General features: G+C 36.1%; 1 protein-coding gene across 34 annotated transcripts in view; it reads right to left on the bottom strand.

The window, feature by feature from the left end:
- The window catches only part of LOC121857774 (calcium-activated potassium channel slowpoke-like), a 205,714-nt gene that overhangs the window by 39,379 nt on the left and 143,462 nt on the right, over positions 1–22,873 (bottom strand). For 23 of the 34 annotated variants that reach the window (XM_042353931.1, XM_042353932.1, XM_042353927.1 and 20 more), the window contains 2 exons: positions 20,972–20,998; positions 4,259–4,400 (listed from right to left, as the gene is read on the bottom strand). In XM_042353931.1, coding sequence (XP_042209865.1) covers positions 4,259–4,400; positions 20,972–20,998 — 169 coding nt within the window. The remainder of the gene's footprint in view (positions 1–4,258; positions 4,401–20,971; positions 20,999–22,873) is intronic. The other 11 variants (XM_042353954.1, XM_042353936.1, XM_042353947.1 and 8 more) reach the window with 3 other exon arrangements.

Raw genomic sequence — 22,873 nt, 5'->3', positions numbered from 1 at the left:
AGTAGAGTTAAAAATACAAACAATATTGTTCATAAATAAAACATAAATTAATAACAGCATATCAAATTATCACTCATACTCAAATGTGCAGTGCTTCAGTTTATCATTTTATTGAGGTCTTTGGATAGTAATCTGTGACCTTAGTTGTGACACTAACACATCTGGGTCAACTGTCACGGACATCATCAAGCTTGTTATTTGATGAATTTATATCATATAATAATCAAATAATACTTATAGTATAACGTGCTAATATGTCTACACAGTATATATAATGTTATCAAAAATTTCCACAGTTCCTAACATGATTAGTTCTAAACATTTCAAGATGATATTTATATATATACTTTTTTTCTTTTCATATTAATTACAAACTGTGAGATTAAAACTATATAACAACTCTTGTGTAGTATTATCTAACAGTGAATAATATATTCAATAATTCTTAAACACACACAAGAACATGTACATGTGAACATATACAAACTCATACAAAGACACAACACACACATAGATATGTACAGTATATGCATGTGCTAAAGGTCACATGCATATAATATGCAGGCAAATTACACACACACACACACACACAATTCATGAATGTGTGTTTGTTTTACTATATATTCAATTTTGTATTTGGGTTTTATAAATTTTTGCAATTTGTTTCATGGCACAAGTGTTCCATTATCACGAGGGCAATATTATGGAGACTTGGATATGGCGAAAGAAACACATTCCTTCTGACCTCCTGTTTTAAAATGATGTCATAAGAAGAATTTAATTTTTTTGACCAATGCTGTCAGACAATTTGCTCTGATTTATGCTGTTTGGTTTTATACCGCATTGTGTGAGGAGTTAAATCAACGTTTGAGTGTGTGCCAAGAGATGCTGATGTCATCAGATGTTTGGTAGTTAATATGGCAATAAGCTAAAACTACTAAGTGAACTCACACAGTGATTACAAGTTTAATCTCAAGCACAGATTATCAAATGTTAAGGTTAATATTATGGCTCTAAAGTTAATATTACATTTCCTTAAACACTTGACTAATGTACTATTCATCCACTCAGCAAAAGGTCTATATTAACCCCCACTGTGGCAGTGTTGGATCCTGTATTCTCTCCTTAGGATATCAATGTGTGTAATCCTTCATCATGGATTTACTCAACTTACTGTGTAAACTAAGTCCTCAAATAAACTTATGTAATAAGTCCTACAATAATAATCATCTGTGACTCATAAAATGTAAAATATAAACAATTCTTTGCATTATAATCACTCTACTGCAAAATGCAATCATCCTACATAGGAGGAAGGACAAGTGTTAATGCATTCAGTGTTTAAAAATGACAAGGGTTGGTGTACAGCTAATACCATCGGGGACAAAAATGAGTCATCAATAATACTATTATTTACACTATTTTATATACCTGTACACTAATCATGTACATATAATAGATACTTTGACTCTAACTACAGTCAAAGTGTGTATGTGTAGGTAATTCTCAATTATTCAGGTATATACAGTATTTAGAAGAAAAGCAATGTTTATAAAAGAATAATCAGCTTTTGTGATTGTGTTAAATAAAAACAATTTTTCAACAACATTACAGTACATGAACACGTACTGGTATATAGCAGTAGAGAAGTGATTCATTATGTACAGTATAATTTATGCCCATTCACATTTTCCTTTCACAAGTTCTCCTCTTCTACCTAGTCTCAAGTCATTTTCTGGCACACACTTCTCTAACATACACAGTACCTTAAAAAAATTCATGAGTCAATCTTATGTCTTCAACTTTCCTTCAATCTTCCATCTCTGTTCTATACACTCCTTTTACCAATCTTTCACTATATCCATACTATCTGAGCAGATCCTGATATACTTTCCCTCCATAACTTCCACACCTCCTTTGGATTCTTGTACTTCTTATTCTCTTGATTTATTTACCCCATAAATTACTCTCAGGCAACTCCAAGATACATCTGAAATACTCCTCGTCCTTCATATTATCTCCATTCCAGCTAACTTTTATTTCACCATGTCTACCTTTCTTGTTTATTTTTAAAACTTTACTTTCTTCACATCCACTATCGAGTCCCATATACCTCTAAAATTTTAAGACTTTTCACAGAATTTTCGATCTACTCTATCATAGCTTTTCTGAAACCATAAATTCCACAAAAATTCTCTCTCTTCTCCAGAAACTTTATATATATATATATATATATATATATATATATATATATATATATATATATATATATATATATATATATATATATATATATATATATATATATATATATATATATATATATATATATATGAATATATATATATATATATATATATATATATATATATATATATATATATATATATATATATATATATATATATATAGATATAGTATATATATATATATATATATATATATATATATATATATATATATAGATTAGGTATTATGTATATGAATATGAATGAATATATAATAACATATATATATATATATATATATGTATATATGGATAAGATATATATATATATGTATATGGATATGGATATAGATATGAATATATATATATATATATATATATATATATATATATATATATATATATATATATATGAATATGAATATATAGTTATAGATATATATGTATATATATATATATATATAGTGTAATATATTAATATGAATATAGATATATATATATATATATATATATATATATATATATATATAGATATATATATATATATATATATATATATATATATATATATATATATATATATAAGAATAATAATAATATATATATATATATATATGTAGATATGAATATGAATATGGATGTAGATTATAGATATAGATATGAATATATATATATATATATATATATATATATATATATAGATATGAATACTATATATATATATATATATATATATAGATATGAATATAGATATTATATATATAGATATGAATATATATATATAGATGTATATATATATATATATATATATATATATATATATATATATATATATATATATAGATATATATAGATATATATATATATATATATATAGTATAGATATATATAGATATATATATATATAGTATATATATATATATAGATATATATATATACATATATATACAGGTAGTTCTGCTATACTTAGCGATAATTGTGTTCTTGTAAAATATCGTGTTATAGAAAATCGCGTAATAGAAATAACAGGCTTATGGAGAAAATAGGTTAGGTGCAGATTACTCGAAATCGAAAAAATTTAGTAGTTAGCCTAACACAAAGGATAGCACAGTCTAAATAAATGTTACATTCATATCTAATAATGAAATCATACAGTAAATTTAACACTTTACCTTAAAAAAATATGAATGTAACTTGATGGGGGAGAAGGGTGATTTTGAGGTTGATAACATCAAGCTTCTCTTCAAGTGTTATATCCTTTCTTTTACGATAATCACCGGGAATTCTATCATCAGAATGCTTTTTGGAGATATTCCTCTTTACCATATTCACAGTTAATACCACAAAATTGGAGAAATAGTAAGCAAAAATCGCGTTATAGCAAACAAGCGATCGCGTTATACAAATATTGTTCCGAATTCATAAATCGCGTTAGAGCAAATTCGCGTTATCAAAACACGCGTTATAGTAGAACTCACTGTATATATATATATATATATATATATATATATATATATATATATATATATATATATATATATATATATATATATATATATATATATATATATATATATATATATATATATATATATATATATTTAGAACCGAGTCTTATTACTGAACCTACAGCTAGAGAGAATTCATGTTTTGATACATTAAGAAACATCATTGCAGAGAAAACTAAGTGGCATAAGTAAAAATTAACCATACAGGTACATCTAAAGTTTAATTGTATCCCTTTTAAGTGAAAAACTACTGTATTTGATAAGATTTGACAAAGCTTTTGTTTTCTCATTAAAGGTTTACACACACTGATATGTGATATGAAATATCCAGTCAATTGCACTCTACTGGATATTAATTTCTTAGTAGTTTGCCACTGAAACAAAATGCCTTATAAATTTGTTTAAACTGCTCTGGCTTCTTTTCATACTGCATTCCAGAAATTTCATAAACTGTCACAAAATAACTGATTACTATTAAAATACAGATACTGCTCACTAGAGTGCAATGTCTGGTTGTAAATACCTGTCTTGCTGAGGAACTGACCGGTTGTAACCCTGGCTCGGTGAAGTAAGAGCATCAGCTGGTCGCCCACCATTCTTCTTAGCTGTCGCTAAAGTCTTTGCTGCATTTACCAGAGGCTGTCCACTGCTGTTTTGGTTTGCAACTGCAGGACAGAGACACCAGGTGGCAATATTTAGGTTATGTTTGTAACTTTAGCATTGATGAGAATTGTGCAGATACATTCTGCCTTGAATTAGACATTCATGTACACAGGTTCTAAGAACATGGGCACACTGACGCAGTATTTTCGTACAATACTAAGAATGAGAAAATAGTTTCATCATCTGATGCTTGGCAGCAGTAAGCAATGCAACAGTGAGTCATAGAGGGCTGGAAAAGATTGCAATACGGTATTTGGATGGGATTGGAATATGTAATTGGGATCAGTGAGAGTGACTAAAGTGTAGGGGAGAGTTGTAATATTTTCAATTAGGTGTTTAAGGGAAAAACTGGAAGAATGAGGAAAGGTAGGCTGCAGGGCTTTCAAAATATGCAGCCAAGATTGTCAAACTGCAGATCAACATGCTAATAATAAAGTTTACAAGGAATGCTCTTTTAATCTACAATAGTTTATCACACACAGTTACAGTAATAAGAAAAAAATAAGCTCAACAGTAGCTGGAAATGAAATCCCAAAAAATTGCATTGTGGTACATTATCAGTAACTATGCTTTAGCCACAAGTTTTTGCAACTAATCAAATTATACATCATCAAATCACACAAATCACACTACTAACCTATCATACATTTCAAAACTTTGTACTGAAATATGATTAGAAGCATTGATTAGCAAAACCCATAAATTAGACTGCTTGTAAAACAAAATAATTTAATATATTTACACAGCTCAGATGGATGAAGTGGCAACAATTAATCTATACAGTCAGTATGAGCAAGGAAGGTAGGTGCTTCAGTACCTCATATTGATCAGACTGGTGTCATAGAAATCATCATCACTTCACACTCTAGGAACAATTAAGCAGCATATTACCGAACACTTATTAGGATAGTGAAAGAGTGAGTCTTGGATATTAAAGAGAGTAAATATCTATTCCAGTTCTAGTAGAAATACATGTCACTTGAAATATCATAACCTGAAAATCTTAAAAATCATAATACCTGTATGTAAATATATGAAATTAGGAAAAACTAATCCTCAAAATGTTTAAATGGATAATAGCATATACATGTACAGTAAAATGTTTCACTCTCTAGAACCTGACTCACTTTTCCACTCCCTCAAGAAAAAATCAGTTAAGACAAACATCGCAGTTTCTAAGAAAAAATAGACTATACATGAAAAGCACAAATGAAAACGTATCTGTACAGGGGCCACATATGATAAACATGCATCACAACACTACATGATATATATGTACAGTACAGGATTGATTACATCATCTGGCAGCAAACGAAAACTTTTCTTTTATTATCGGTGTCTTTGTAATAATTTTCATGAGATATATATTTCAGGACTTCCAATGAGTAAATTTGATAAGTAGTTCATAAATCATTTTGATATTTCTTTCACAACTTTTACTACTAATTTCTTTCTGTTTTAAATCTGGTATATCCTTGCAGTTTCAAAATTTTGTGAAACAGACACACAAAAAGAAGAAATAAAGAATAAACAGCCATCATTGGACCAGACAGAGTGGTGTTTACAACAGATAAGACAGCGGTGATGTACAACAAACATTACAGGATAATTCACAAACTGTGTTAATGTGGTGTTGAAGCTTTGCCAATATCAATAATGTTCATTAAAACATTTACAACTAATGAAAACTCTTACTTATATTCAAAGAAAAAGTGGGTCAATAACTAAACATGATTTTACAACACATAACAACTGCAAGGATTTAAGTAAAGACACAGTTTAGAGTACAGTACTAAGAGGCAGTTGTACCACCTTTTTCACTTCTGATTTATAACACTACCGTATATATATTTCATTAGCCCAATAAACACGCGGACTTCTACATACAATCAACACCTCAACCCGCCAGGATTCGAACCCACGGCCCACGAGCCCATGACTGTGACTGGGGAACGCTAACTGCTCTTCCACCAGGATACTAAAAGCAGTCCTAGACTCTGTTATATTTAACACAAAGCCTGTTCAACGAGCTTATGGCGCCGTGAACCTCTAATGATACGGGTAGTCCCCATTAGAGGTTCACGGCGCCAGAGGCTCGTTGAACAGGCTTTGTGTGAAATATAACAGAGTCTAGATCTGCTTTTAGTATCCTGGTGGTCCAGCGGTTAGTATTCCCCGGTCACAGTCATGGGCTCGTGGGCCGTGGTACATTTCCATTAAAAAATGACCACCTGATGTAGCCATCTTACTCGTCAGGAATGTGGATACTTTTTCCGGTCCAAAGCATCACTATATTCTCAGTATTCAGGATACTAAGCATTTCTGAATTGCATGCTTACCAGGTGACTGACTTGCATGTTAGTTTGATTAAGTGACAGTGAAGGCCCATTGCCAAGTGGGTGGCAAGGGAGGAACTGACATCTAGATATGTCAATGAAGTTTTGGACAGTCAAGGTCAACTATGGTGATTACAGACCTGGTTAGTATAAGTTTTTGTATGTTGTACTGTAATCAACCTTTATATTCAAATACGTTCTTACACATTTTCATCAAAACTTCTTACTTTATTCACTAAAACGAACACCTCACTAAACTAGACATTGAGCTACAGTCCAAGCAATGTCCTGGTGAAAATGGTTTCTGTGTACAGGTAGACAGTATATTATCCTTTACACATAATTTCATATTCAGGTACAAATACTTTTTTCTTCTTTTTTTTGGTGTTATCATGCTGGGTGGCCATACACGTGCTGATCCCCTGATCTTTAGTAGCTCGCAAGATGTTAGTCTACCAAAGGGTTATTCCACCATAGACCAGTGCACTCTATAGTGTGCTGAAGTTTTTGTCATCTTGGATTATACCTGACAAACTAATGTTAGAAAAATATGCTCCATTGTTCAACTTAAGAAGGAATAAAGCTCCTGAAAGATTTAATACCAAACACCTCAAAGGATGTTTCATTGCAGAAAATTTATGATACCTTAAGAGAATTTCCATAATAATTTCGTACAATACTGTACCTTGTGATTCCACCACAGAACAGAATTCTTCCACCATTCGCAGCAAGTGCAAACACAAATCATAAGGCTGTGGCTGTCTGTATAACGTCTTAGAATAAAAATTACCGTCAAGGAAATTATTACAAGTCTGGTCAGCTCTATGTCGTACGTAAGTTTCCATTCAAAAAGCGCCAAGAGTCTGAACATTGAAGATATCATTGATGCTTTTGCTTCCAACCACAATAACCGAAGAATCACACTGCTATGACTTTTGTTTTCAGTTACCCTGAGCCTTTCATCTGAGAGTAGAATGAATATACTGTACTGCATTATGTTCATGCTGTATATAAGTTATTTCAAATTTCTGTCATTTTTGTTTCAAATAAATTTCTTCTTCATTATTTTGATGGCTTGCATATTGATGTAATTTCATTATGTAATTATTGTTCTTATTCTTTTGTATGTACAATTGCATGGTTTGTCAATCTTATGTAAAGTGTGAATAAATATGTATCTTTGAAAACTGCTATTTTTGTTCAATCCAGAATGCGACGTCTCACCTATTTCCAGTCCCCAAGAAAGGCAGCCACAAATTGAGGTGGATTTTTTATCTTTCCATCCTGAACAAGTTCATTACCAAAAGAAGTTTCAAGATGCTCACTTACAATCATCTGAGGCATCTACTTGCGACCAGTGCTTGGATCTCAAAAGTGGATCTCGAAGATGCCTATTATCACGTGCCTGTTGCTCCCAGGTACAGAAAGTTTCTAGTGTTTCCAGTGGCGGATGTAAGTTATCATTTCACAGTGATGCCATTCGGCCTTACAATTGCGCCAAAAGTGTTTACAAAACTGGCAAACATCCCCAGGGAGATCCTTGCGAAGGAGGGCATAAGAACTTTTGATTACCTGTATCTAGACGATTGGCTGATAGCGGGAAACTCTTTCAAAGACTGTCAAAGGGCGACCCAACGTACACTAGTACTATTTCAAAACATAGGATTAAAGATAAATCAGGTCAAATCAAATCTCATACCATGATTATGGATATGTAATATATATTCTAAGTAAAAATAGTATACTGCACTTGCTCTGCAAATGCAGCTTTGAGACAAGTCCCCTAGCCCCCTCTTCCAACCAGATTGCCACCCCTAAGCCCCTCCTATATAGAAATTCTGGAGCCGCCGCTATACAGTATAGGAAAGGCCTTCATGAAGGTGTTAGAAGTACAGTATTGTATGTATAAATTTCTTAATGTAGATTGATGTTTATGGAGGTTTTAAATACGCTACTTCAACTATGAATATTCCTGACACCATTTACACTGTGCACTACATCTCTCGCAGAAATATAGTTGCATGAACATACAGCAGAAGACACAAAGGCTATTCATACTCAATTTCTGTCCCATTCGGGTCTTCTGATCACAATCCTATTTCTATTAAATCAAACTGGGGACAACCACCTACCCTACCTCTAAATGCCAACTATGGCACTATCGGAGGGCAAACTGGCATTCCTTGCAAGAATTCTACTCCGACTTTATGGGATAAATGTTGCTTTTCCACTCGAGACGCTTCGGTATGTGCTGACAGCATTGCTGGGGTTATACAGGGTGGTATGAGTGCATTTATTCCATCTTCCACCAAAACTTTCACTTTACAATCATGGTTTGATCGCTCCTGTTCTCTTGCATATTGGTAGAGAGATAGGGCGTATGAAGTTATGAAACTATCTCCTTCTCCTGTTACCCACTCCTCTGTCAATACTTCTAGGATTCATTGTAAGGTTATTCTTCGTAGGGCCAAGTGGAATTTTATAAAAAGAAAGACAGCTGTCCTGACTAACTCTTCTAGTAAATCCTTCTGGTCCATAACCAAAAATATCTGTAATTACTTCTGCACAACCTCTTTTCCTTCTCTCTTCCGACCTGATAATTCTATAGCCAACTCTCCCCCTGATAAAGCCAATCTCTTTGGCACCTTATTCTCCTCTAACTCCACCTTAAGCGATTCCAACTCTATCCCTCCTACTCTTGCTCCTCCTACTGAACCTATGCACTTTACTATAATCTCCACTTGTAGGGTTGCTGGTGTGTTATCCAGGTTGGATGTGAGTAAGGCGCATGGACCGGACATATTCTTAGGGAGTGTGCTGAAATTCTAGCCCGTGTTTGCTCGCCTCTTTTGCCTTTGCCTCAAAACCCAAACTTTTCCTTCTTCTTGGAAGCATGCCTCGGTGCAGCCCATCCCGAAGAAGGGTGACCATTGCAATCCCTCTAACTATCGCCCCATTGCCCTGAATTCATCCCTCTCTAAGATTTTCGAAACTATCTTAAACTCCCATTTTCTCTGTCATCTTGAACAGTTTTCTCTATTGTCGGATCACCAGTATGGCTTTCGCCAGGCAAGATCTACTGGTGATCTGCTCTCCTACTGCACCCATCTTTGGTCATCCTCTCTTAGGGATTATGGGGAAACTTTTGTCGTGGCTCTCGACATCTCCAAAGCATTTGACAGGGTATGGCACAAGTCTTTGCTTTCTAAACTTCCCTCTTATGGTTTTGCTCTCCTACTTTGTTCTCTAATTTCTAGCTTCCTTGAGAACCGATCCATGGAAGTTGTTGTTGAGGGATCAATCTCTCACTCTTTCTCTACCAACAGTGGTGTCCCACAGGGTTCTGTTCTTTTACCTACCGGTACTCTATTCCTTCTTTTTGTCAATGATTTACTTCACACTACGACTAATTCTATCCATTCTAAAACTGGTGATACTACTCTTCACTCTTCTTCACATTTTTCCCTACCCCCGAATTCTCATACTAGATCTGTTTCTAGAGCTGAATTTCATCTATCAATGCGGATCTGTACAGCATCTCCGAATGGGGAGGTAGAAACTTGGTTAAATTCAATAGTAATAAAACTCAGTATTTACCAATTACATTTTCCAAATTAGATGACCTCCCACCAATCACATTTCAGGATGCATAATTCTGCCAAATTCTAAAATAGATATATTAGGACTCACCATTTACTCTAAAATGTCATGGAAGCCACACATCCACAACATTGCTAAAGCACCTCCAGAAAGCTGGGAATGCTGTACAGATGCAGTACTTACTCCACTCCTGAGCAGTTGCTTCAAGTTTATAAGGGATTCATTCATCCTAACTTAGAGTAGTTCTCTCATATCTGGGGTGGCTCTTCTTCTGTCCAACTGTTAGATAAGGTGGAATCAAAGGCATTTTATCTTATTGACTCTCCTCCTATAGTTAATAATGTTTCTTCCCTTTTTCTTAACCGCAATGTTGCTTCACTGTCTCTCTTTGACAGGTAATTTTACGGGTACTGTTTGGTAGATTTTGAATCCTATGTACCGCCAGCAAGGCCGTGGGCTTTTAACACTTGTCTTGCCCTCGATGCCCACTGTTTCTCTGAGGATGCCGGTCACACTAGAATAACTCATTATAGTACAGTACATCCTTCTTTCCTCACACAGCCAAACTGTGGAATACTCTGCCTTCTTCTGTGTTTCCATACTCGTATAATCTGTCTCACTTCAAAAGCTGGTGTTCTGGCATCTTCATGGTGTAGATTAAAATAATCTTTTTCTTTTCAATTTTTAATTTCTTTTTACTCTTATTTTTTTGCCCCCAAGGCCCCGTTGTGGGTTGATGACCTATGTCCGGGTGGGCTATTCCCCATAAAAAAATAAAATAAAATCTATAAACAGTTACAAAGCTATCTGGCCCCCCCAAAATTGGGGAAAATTAGACTAATGAGAGCCACTCTTCTCAACATAATTGAGCAAATAAAAAAACCAAGTTTTATATCTATCAGACTTGCCAATTAGTACAGTACTTATAAGCTTATTGTGTTCTGATAAACATCTGACATATAGACAAAGACATGGACGGACAGAGATACATCTGGTACTGAAACACTTTGACACAGTACAGTACAAATTGCCACTTACATATAAACAATACATTTTCTATTTACAAACATGTTATTGTACAACACAACTGATCCAGTAAACCTTCATATTTTTAATATTCACAACTGCTGCAAATTCAATAATTAACTGCTATTACTGAGCTGAGGGATTAGTGTTTTACACTCCTCTTTTATTAACATCACCTCGCTCTTTGATATTATTGATAAAAAAATAATTTACAGTTCTAAAAATGAAAAAAAAAATTGAGTTGTTCTAAAGAATGAGTGAAAATATACAAGCTGTTATAAAATGATTTCTCAATCTAAGTTGCCTAAAATTCTAATGTATAATTCCAAATCTTAATTATAACATCTAGTTTGTCATACAGTGAAGGAGATATCTATTAATTTAAACTTCTTGACTGTGTGAATATATACCAGATGGCATGAAGATGTACAGTACCAGAGATCAGCAGGATTGACAACAGTTTCTTGGAGTTTCTCTGAGTCAAGTAAGATCCAACACCTAATTAGGGGTATTTTTTGTCCTTGAGAACATATTTTTGTTTTCTATGTGTCAATATTAGGTTTATATATCACATAGATACCTTAGGCTGGACTTAAACTTGAGTCACTGGTCATAGGAATATTATGCAGGTCCTATTTGAAATACAAAACTAATAATTAAACCAATCATAAAAAATCTGAGATGCATCTCCCAAAACACCTGTTTACAGTCAACCCTCGCTTTACGCGGTTTCACTTTACGCGTTTCCACGTTTACGCGGTACCCTGCCGAACACGGAATGCTCACTTTCCGCGGTGTATGTACCCTTTTACGCGGAGAGCGGCTGGCGGTCCTCTCGCGCCGCGCCATTTTTGGATCCAAACCTCCCGCCATCCGCCATGTTGTGTAAGCGGCGCGAGTAGGTTGCGCAGTGTATGTCTTTGTTGCGTTATCGGTGAAGTCATATGACGTATCGGACTGTGATTGGGCAAAGCATTGTTACCTCCCTCCCCGCTAGCTGTGATTGGTTTAATGTACTATGACGTGCCCCGCCGCGGGAGCGTTCAAGCCCCTTGACCTACCAGCGTCAGTTACACCCCTCCCGGCTACACCGTGTATATCGGTATACATTGTTCCATAAGAATGGCTTCCACCGGACCACCACCACAAAGAAACCTTGCATTACCTGGACCCAGCTGCCCTAAGCCAAAGAAGACACGATGTTCCTTAAGCTACGAAATTAAATATAAGATCATACAAGAGTTGGAGAAAGGAACAAGACAGGTTGATCTCGTGCGCCAGCATGGTGTTAACGAGTCTACGATCAGGACAATTAAGAAGGATGCAGCCAAGATAAAGGAGCACATGAACATCACAAAGTTTACAGGTGCTTCTATGATTAAGTATTTCCACAACCAGGTGCTTCTCAAGACAGAAAAATTACTTGTGAGCTACTTGGTTCGTCAGGCGCGACGGAACATGGCGGTGGACACGCGCTCAGTTGAGGAGTACGCACGTGAACTGTATGCTGCAGTGTCACGAAAGATGGAAATTGCAGAGCCCAAACCCTTTAATGCTTCCTCTGGGTGGTTACAGAGGTTTAAGAAGAGGAACAAGATCACCAATATCAACATTGGTGGTGAAGAAGCTAGTGCTGACCGTGTTGCGGCTAGGGAATTTCCTCCGTTTTTACGTGAGATTATGGGGGAAGGACAGTACACCGACGACCAGGTGTTTAACATGGACGAATCTGGTCTTTTTTGGAAAAAGCTACCTTCCAAGACCTTCGTTGTGAAGAATGCCAGCAAGTGTCGGGGCCGGAAGTTGCAGAAGGAGCGCATCACCATCCTGTTTACCACCAATGCCTCCAGTACCTGTAAGCTCAAGTTATCGGTGATCCACACAGCACGCAAGCCGCACGCCTACAAGAGCATGGACATGACCAAGCTAAATGTCCACTGGCTGACCGCACGTAAGGCGTGGATGTTCTCTACTCTGTCCCTCTCCTGGTTTGATGACTGTTTCGTTCCTGACGTTAATAAATTCTGTGAGCAACACAATGTTCCATTCAAGATTTTGTTGCTGTTTGACAACGCACCAGGACACTCGCCCCTACTGTTAGATCATCACCCCAACGTAAAAGTGGTCTTCCTTCCTCCCAACACTACGTCGATAACACAGCCCATGGACCAAGAATTGATCTGTAATGTAAAAGCTGCATTCTCTGCCAAGAAATTCAAGCTCCTGAACGACTACACCAACACCAAGGAAGAGTTGCGTAACCTGAGTGACACCAACACCGATAGCAAGAGCGAAGACGACGAGGATCAACAGTTGGCAGAGCAAGAAGTACTTGTGAGACAATTTTGGAGAACATTCAACGTCAAGAAAGCTATGGACTTCTTGGTGGAGGCATGGGATCAGCTGTCTGTAGCAACTGTTCGTCACGCATGGAGACATGTGTTGCAAGGTATTCCGGGTGTTAGGCAGAGTAAATCTGTTACTGGTGAGGTTCAGACCGTTGCAGTAGCAGTGGACCTTGCCAGAGAAGCTGCGCAGAGTGTTACAGCTGCAGGCTTCTCTGAGACCACCAACGACGACATCCTGGAGGTGATAAGGGATCCTGATGTGACTACCGACGAGATGGTAGATGATGATGACGTCAGTGAAGAGGCAGGTGGTGCGTCATCCCAAGAAGAACACCAGTTATCCCATAGTAATGTAAGGGGTGCCATCGAGTGTATTGAGAAAGTCAAGCTCCTCCTTTCCGACGACCCTGACGCTAACAGGTATGAAATCTTCACTATCCAGCTGTTGCAGACTATGAAGCCCTACATCAAGGTTTATCACGACAACATAAACACCAGCCGTCAGCAAAGCATAACCGAGTTCTTCGCCCGCAACCCACCACAGCCAGCCCAAGCCAGTGATAGTGACAGAGACAGTGATGATGACTTTGAGGGATTTGTCAGGGAGGCACTAGTAAGTGTGGATGACAGCGATGAAGACTCACCTGAGGGCCAGTAGCCTGCCCTCTGCCTCGGAACCAGCCTCCATTCCCCTATGCCGACCCATCTCTTCTACTAACGTAAGTGTTAACCCCAACCTTGTTTTTTCTAACCTAACCTTCAGTATATTATTCTCTTATTGATTGTTCTCTTCTATATTATGTGTGTGTGAATACCATCATAAAGTTAAGATGTTATTTTTAGTAACACGTACGTATTGTCGGGAAAAAGTGGAGTTTGGAGGTCGGCCCGGTCTCTATTTCAATTAATCCCATATGTTATGTTGTTCACTTTACGCGTTTCTCACTTTACGCGGGCCGCCGTGGGTTCAATTAACCGCGTAAAGTGAGGGTTCACTGTATTTCTAAAAAACAGTTTTTGTGATAAAGTCCAGAATGCGAACTCTAGCTTTACACCTACATATGTAAATGCCTAGCATTAACTCGCCGGGCCAACATACAGGAATTAAAACAACTAATAATTACTTAAATACATAATATTAGGAGGACACGTCGCTACCTGGCATTTAATTGCAATTCTCAAAACCCCCTCCAGCACCCATGGAGGGTGCAGGAGGGGGTTATGAGAATTGCAATTAAATGCCAGGTAGTGACGTGTCCTCCTAATATTATGTATTTAAGTAATTATTAGATGTTTTAATTGCCTGTATGTTGGCCTGGCGAGTTAATGCTAGGTATTTACATACGTAGAAATAAAGCTAGACGTCGCATTCTGGATTGAACAAAAAGTAAATTTTACTGTATCAAGAAAAAGTGAGTATTATCTTATCAATAGTAATAAAAATAAATAAAAATGATTACTGTTCAGACAATATGATACTCTACCATACACATATTAAAAAAAAATAGAAAAAAATAAAATAAATCAGCATTGACTACTGCAACAATGAACATGAACAAATCAAATGTGTTCAGGAATATTAGAAATTTCAGGTAGTACCTTCATGCCTATCAGAGTGCAGAGACTTGCACGAAGATCTGTTTCCTTACCCAAATGAAAATTTTATACAGTACAGTATAGTCTGGGTTTACGCGGATATTTCATACGCAGACGGCCATTTATGCACCTGTCCAGAAGCGATAATTATTATTTAAGCGGTAAATGCCATCATATACGCGGCAAGCGGCGGGGCAAGGTGCTGGACGCTGACGTCACCGCTGATGTCAGACTCGTGCCGGTGACGTCGCGGACTGTGATTGGGCCACGTATCCCTACCACCCATGAACGCCCTCCGCTGCACGCTGTGATTGGTCTAGTTATCCTTGCCACCTCCGCCACCCTCTCTCTCCACCGCTGCGTCAGTCTCACTGTCTCCGTGTATATTCACTAGTGCCGAGGAACCAGTGTTTTTTTTTTTCTTTCTACACAATGGCTTCTGCGAGGCTCAGTCTGTTGCTGTGGCATTGGAGGCTGCACAGGGTGTTAGAGCTGCAGGCTTCTCCGAGACCACCAACGACGACATCCTGGAGGTAATCAGGCAACCTGAGGTGACTGCGGACGATATGTTGGAAGATGATGACATCAGTGAGCACTGAGCAGCGAGGTGTTACAGAACAACGAGAGCAGAAACTAACACATGCTGATGTGAAGGAAGTCATCGAGTTAGCCGAGAGAATGAAGCTCATTCTTGCCAAAGACCCAGTCAATCATCGCTACGAAGTGTCTAATAACCATCTGTTGAAATGCCAGGAGCCCTATGTTCAGCTGTATCACGACCACATCAATGCTAGCAGTCAACAAAATACCGAGTTCTTCACTCGCCAACCACCACAGCCAGCCCAAGTCAGTGATAGTGAGGATGTGGACTTTGAGGGGCTTGACGAGGAAGCCCTGCTAGCCTCTGTAGTGGATAGACAGGTGAGGGCCAATAATCTGCCCTCTGCCTCAGAACCAACCCCCCATCCCAGTGTGCCCAGCCATCTCTTCTACTAACGTAAGTGTTAAAAAACCTAATATTATTGATATTTCTCTTATATATTAATTGTGTGTGCATACCATCATAAAATTAAGATGTTATTTTTACTACAGTGTACGTATTGTGTCGGCGATAGCCAAAAAAAGGGTAGTCTGGCAGTCAGCCCAGTCTCTATTTCAATTAATCCCATAGGTTCTGTTATTATTTTTACGCGTTTCGCTTTATACGCGGACCTCCATGGGTTTAATTAACCGCGTAAAACCAGACTACCTATACTGGATACTATTTAGTAAAAAAAAAAAAAAAAGAGGTTCACGCTGAAACTACAATTGTGTCTGTAACACATATACTGTACTGGTATGCCCCACTAGCTGAACAATATAAAAATTATTAAAAAATTGGAAAAAGATTTAAAATAAAAAAATCAACCAAACTATACCTCAAAAGTGTATCCTTGGTATACATATGAAAAAAACTAAAAAGTTACAATGATATACAGTAGTACCCCGATTTACGCGGTCAATTGAACCCACAGGGTACCGCGTTAAGTGAAATCCGCGTAAATGGAACAACAGAACATATGGGATTAATTCCAATAGAGACTGGCCCGACCCCCAAACTCTACTTTTTCCGACACAATACCTATGTTCTAGTAAAAATAACATCTTAATTTTATGATGGTACATGCACACAATTAATACTTAAGAGAAATAGAGAAATACAGTCGCCAAGTTAATGTCCATTCAAATAATGGACTCAACTCCCTCCCCCTCTTCTCACACTACACTGCTGGCTCTTCCCTCTCTGAGAAATTTTGGGGGGAAAACCACTAGATTTTAATAAATAATACCTCAAACTAAAGTTAGGATAATATAATTGACATTGCTGGATTCCTTGTAAGACCAGGAATATTTTGAATATAAATGTCATATATTTTGCACAAAAGATAACATATTTACTCAGAGTAAACATTATATCTAAAATTTGTATGTCTAATGCAAAATCTATGATGTTTATATTCAAAATGATCATCAAATTGTAAGAATTCCAGCAATGTAAATTATATTCTGGCCGGGTAATTTGTATGAATTTTATGAGCTAAAACAAATATCTTCAGTTAATAAAAAAAAAATATTCTTCACGACACTATCTGTCAATCAAAGTACCCCACCTTGCCTCCCCCCCCTCTTCCAACCGCGCCAGATGGTCAGTCCCAACCCTCCCCCCCACCCCCCACCAACCCTCCCTACAAGAGAAATGTTGGGTGAAAAACTAGATTTTAACATTTAGTATTAAATAATACCTCAGATTAAAGTTAGGATAATATAATTGACATTGCTGGATTCCTTGTAAGACCAGGAATATTTTGAATATAAATGTCATATATTTTGCACAAAAGATAACATATTTACTCAGAGTAAGCATTATATCTAAAATTTGTATGTCTAATGCAAAATCTATGATGTTTATATTCAAAATGATCATCAAATTGTAAGAATTCCAGCAATGTAAATTATATTCTGGCCGGGTAATTTGTATGAATTTTATGAGTTAAAACAAATATCTTCAGTTAATAAAAAATAAAAATATTCTACACACCGTGCCAGATGGTCGGTCGGTCCCTCCCTACCAGATGTGTGGGAAAACCAGAATATTTACCTCTTTAGTTATAAATAATACCTCAAACTAAAATTAGGATAATATAAATGACATTGCTGGATTCCTTGTAAGACCAGGTATATTTTGAATATAAATGTCATATATTTTGCACAAAAGATAACATATTTACTCAGAGTAAACATTATATCTAAAATTTGTATATCTAATGCAAAATCTATGATGTTTATATTCAAAATGATCATCATATTGTAAGAATTCCAGCAATGTAAATTATATTCTGGCCGGGTAATTTGTATGAATTTTATGAGCTAAATAAAAAAATATATATTATACTTCACCGCGTATATGAGTAGATGAACCGCGTTAAGTGAAAGTTCGGTTCTTGCAAGGCACCGCGTATATGAGAAATCGCGTTAAGTGAAACCGCGTAAAGCGGGGTAATACTGTACATTGAATACTTTTTGCTTAATTCTGCTGACAATCTTAGACAAGATGGAAGTGTTTGTACTGTATGTATGTATGTATGTATGTATGTATGTATGTATGTATGTATGTATGTATGTATGTATGTATTTATGGGTACTGCATATATGTACGCATGTATACGTACAAACAAATGGATGGCACAATTTTTTTAGCTTTTAACCAGTGAAATATAAATATCATCTAAACAGCCTGAATTTACATACTGTACTACTTCTGTAGTACAGTATGTAGTATGTTAAAGTAAGTTTGACAAAAGGTTAACACAGCGATCATAGGAATTTACAATTGAAAAATACAGAAAATAAGCCTTTGTTACCATACTGATAAAGAAAAGCTCAAAAGTAAGAATCATTGTGATAATTTTAAATAATTTTTTCCTGCCTCAGTAAATTTTTGGCAGTTAATATCACATCAGTGTAACGAAGTCTCAGTTTGGTCAGGAGAGACTGCTGGTTAAAATGACAACAGAAACATATATTTATTGTAACCCCAAATTTTTTATTTTTTCAGGTCACACTGTATGATGCAGTACAGTATTTCTAAATGTGCCAAAAATAAATCAAAGTAAAATCCTAAAATGTACAGTAAGTGATATGAAGTTGCCTGAATACATGTGTACTTTGTACTTTGTGTATTTCAAATACTGTACTACAATAATCAAGAAAAAACAAACTGTAATATCTGACCCCCACTTTCCACTTGGTAAAAATGATATCCTCCAAGGCAAGATGAATTAATTCAGTACTGTATAGTCACAGCACAAGGGACCAGCTTTATAAATGCCTGAGCTCAAGATCAACTTTGGGTCTCATGATCTGAATCTGTTGTGTTCATTTTCTTGATGTCCCAAGTCTTGTATCAGTATGAGAGCTTTACCTTCAAATGCTGTTTATTTATTCTCTTATTGTAATGTTTTAGTATAGTGCTCCTCTTCCACAACAAGGACCTATGACATCCTTTTGTTTTTCCCTGTTATTTCATACAACCTAGCATCCATTTAAAAATAAATAAACTTGAGATCATGACATTCATTCATTCATGTACACTGTTGCTTTCTATGTAGCAGCTTCTTCACCCTCTTCTTTTGCAAATTTCTTTGTCTTTCTCTCACACATCTACCATCCTTGTCCCATTCTACCCAAATGATCAATTCACTAAGGCAAATGCTGGTCAGCTCTCTGATGCTTCTCTCTTCGCTTCACTGTGACTGATTCTAAATACTCTAAATACTGTACAATATACAGTACAGTACAGGTACTACTTAAAACCAAAATTTTCTTATATCCATTTAACTATCATCGGTTTTTTACATAAGACCTACAGTATAAATAAAATTAGTATATCACCTGCTTTTACTGAATCTCAAATTGTATATCGTATATTTCTGGAGTCGGTTTTATTTATTTATTTTTAAACAATGCATTACTGATATCTTTCACAAAATTCTATTTTGGGGAAACTAAATGGCCTTTCTTCTAGTATCAATAACAAAATACTAATGGAACAGTGTTAGGATATGGGTTCCCAGTATCAGATAATTTAAAATTTGCCTAACAAGATAATTATATTGTACAGTTTCCTATTTATCAAAACCTCACCAATATTGCATAATATATCCATAATATATAGAATATGATGGATTAATGTAAGATCATTTACTGACAAAGAAATATCTACAATAAATGTATGGATCAATGATGCCATCTAAAATAACATACAGTACAGTTGTGACCAAAATTCCCTTGACAGTTGGAAAAATCTAGCATTTACTTGTGTGTCATATATGTATACTCTGGTTTTTGTAATAGAATACAGTATGTCAGATTAATAACATATAAACACTCCACAATGTGAAAACAAAATCTGAGTAAACAGACTTAAACATTTCAATCTCCCTTATCTATATAATCCTCAAGTAGATGACAGATATTGCCAAAAGACTTTAGGAAATATATCAGCAACTACACAAGTAGACTGCACATTTTCCTAGTTCTAACATGGAATTAAGAAGATTAAAGCTTTTCACCAAACTTTCAGGTTCATGCAAGAGGAGTCAGTACATTACTTTTGGGAGTCTTCACGGTAGTGGTCATGATGGCGCATGCACCTTACCATGATGGAGGAGGATTGGGATGCTAAAATGAACAATAACGTTACATTATATGAGACAAGACAGTATGACCATACAACTAGTAGCATACATGGCAAAGGGTAACTACATACAATTGCTAATACAGGTAGGCAGAGCAAAACTAATAAGGTTGAGTTTACTGAATCTGGTACAGTAATGCAATAAATTAGAGGTTGAAGGGGAGGATTGTCAATCTTAAAATACATCATAAATCTTGGAGGAATAGGAAGAGTATACTGTACAGGAAAAAGGATACTATTTGTGGAAAAGAGTAGGAACTGTAGAACCAAAGGTTTTAAATGTAAAAATGTGTCAGTTTTTCTGTATGGGAGGAATGGGTTGAGAATGGACACTATAAAAAGTTCCAATTGTAATTTGAGACTAGGGGTATGTAATCAGGACCATGAAAGGAAAAGGGTGGAGGGAGGTTATAATTTATTCTGACACTTACGTCCATCTCTGACCGGGATCTTGTCGCCTGTGGGGAGGGATGGGCATTAGAATTTTGTCTTCGTTTTTTTTTCTATCAGGAGCTAACCTGATTAGCCACATGACCTCAGTAACAACTGATTCAACTTTTTCAATATACTCATGATATTATACATTGATTCTTACTTTTTTCACTGTACATTTGGGATACTAATTCACTTCTGTCTGAAATGACATCCTTCACATAGTAATAACTAAGTGCACTTTAAAGGTGCATAAGAATTAATTATTCTGTGATTCTTCTATGCGGTGAAGTAGACCTGACACGTAGAGTAGTGTAGCTACGACGTGCTAGATGAGGTGTCTGGCACTGAATGCCACCCCACTGGTGCTCTAGAGGGCATTGCCCTAGGGACTCCTGGCTGATGGTTACCAATGACTGCCTGCTGGGGTGCCACCCTTGTAGCATCCACTACACACACGCCTACTTTCAACTGTCCTGGAGTATCAAGGTCAGTTGTGTGGTGGTGGGACATGTGTGAATGTGGAATGATATGAAACAGAACATAAGATCTTGTCAATATAGTTTCCCAGGACCCTTTTACCAACTACTTAAGTAATACTGCCAAGTTTTGCTACTGCCCTGGGCATGTAGTCAGCAACAGGACAGCATCAAGATAGCAAGTACTATACATGGAGGATGGTAATAAGGTGAAAGGATAAAAGTACTGTACAGGTATTAGCATTAGAGTAGTGTAAAGGTTGCATCCCCAGCAGCTCCAGTCCGGCATAAACTACACTTGCTGACCCATATCTGAAGTCACCAACAAAAGAAAACTTAAAACAGCTAACACTGTTACCTCTGATTTGCATATCTCACAGTGCATGATACATTTATATATAATACTTTCTTCTGATGCAAACCAACAGTTATCATTTAAATGCTCATAAGGCATCTGAAGGCAGTCACATGAACAATCAAGTTTACACACAACGTCAAAAAGATAACTGTAAGGATTGTGAAACTACAACTCCTACAGTCAGTAATCAAAGACTCAGTACCTCCCTACGAGGAAGTGCGGTAAGGCAGGCGGCAGGTGGAGGGCCACATCAGCCAGTGGAGAAGTGGAGACTGGCTGATGGAGGGGGCCATGGAGGAGACCAACTAGGGGCCTGCACACTACACCACTACAACCCACCACCCGCCCACTGGCCACCCACCGACTTCCACTACCAAGTAACACTAATTTATAAACTATATAGACTTGCAAGACAAACAATGGTCACATTCCTAGTAGATACAGCATTTAGAAGTCCAAGAAGCTAATATTCAATGGAACCAGACAATTTTATAATGGTTGCGTGTAAGTGAATCAATTATCTTTGTTAATATTAATTACTTAAATTCAATGGATTAATTCTTTGAAAAATATTAGAATCAGAATTTGGTTTATCTTTATGAGTTTTTCTTATAATTGCCTGTCCTCAAACAGACAATATTAAAGAACAATATGAAAACATTCAATCTAAAAATCAAACTGTTGAGTGTTTTACTGGTATATGTACAGTGATGTATCTGTACTGTCTTTTTATTTTATGGTTAAATGCAATTTTTAACATTTGTGTAAAAGATCAGTACTCCAGAATACTAACAGGAAATTTTATCATACGCTGATGAACTACAATACTATATCATAATTCATTAAAAAACACAAAATAATGTAACTGTGGATTGGAAATTTTTCAACACTGACCCTTGTCAGTGTATCTTATGATATATTTCAGAGCATCTTTTGTTATATTTATATCTAACAAAATCTAAACACTGCACCTCAAAGGAATGTTGCCAAAAGCTCGCTTATTCAAGATACCATTACATAACAGTCAAGCTACAAAATTCTCATTTACTTAAAATATATTTTGA

The sequence above is a fragment of the Homarus americanus genome, unplaced genomic scaffold, assembly GCF_018991925.1.
Source record: "Homarus americanus isolate GMGI-L3 unplaced genomic scaffold, GMGI_Hamer_2.0 scaffold16712, whole genome shotgun sequence".
Lineage (NCBI taxonomy): Eukaryota > Metazoa > Arthropoda > Malacostraca > Decapoda > Nephropidae > Homarus > Homarus americanus.
Note: the sequence above shows the minus strand (reverse complement) of the source record. Positions and strands in the feature narration are given on the sequence as shown.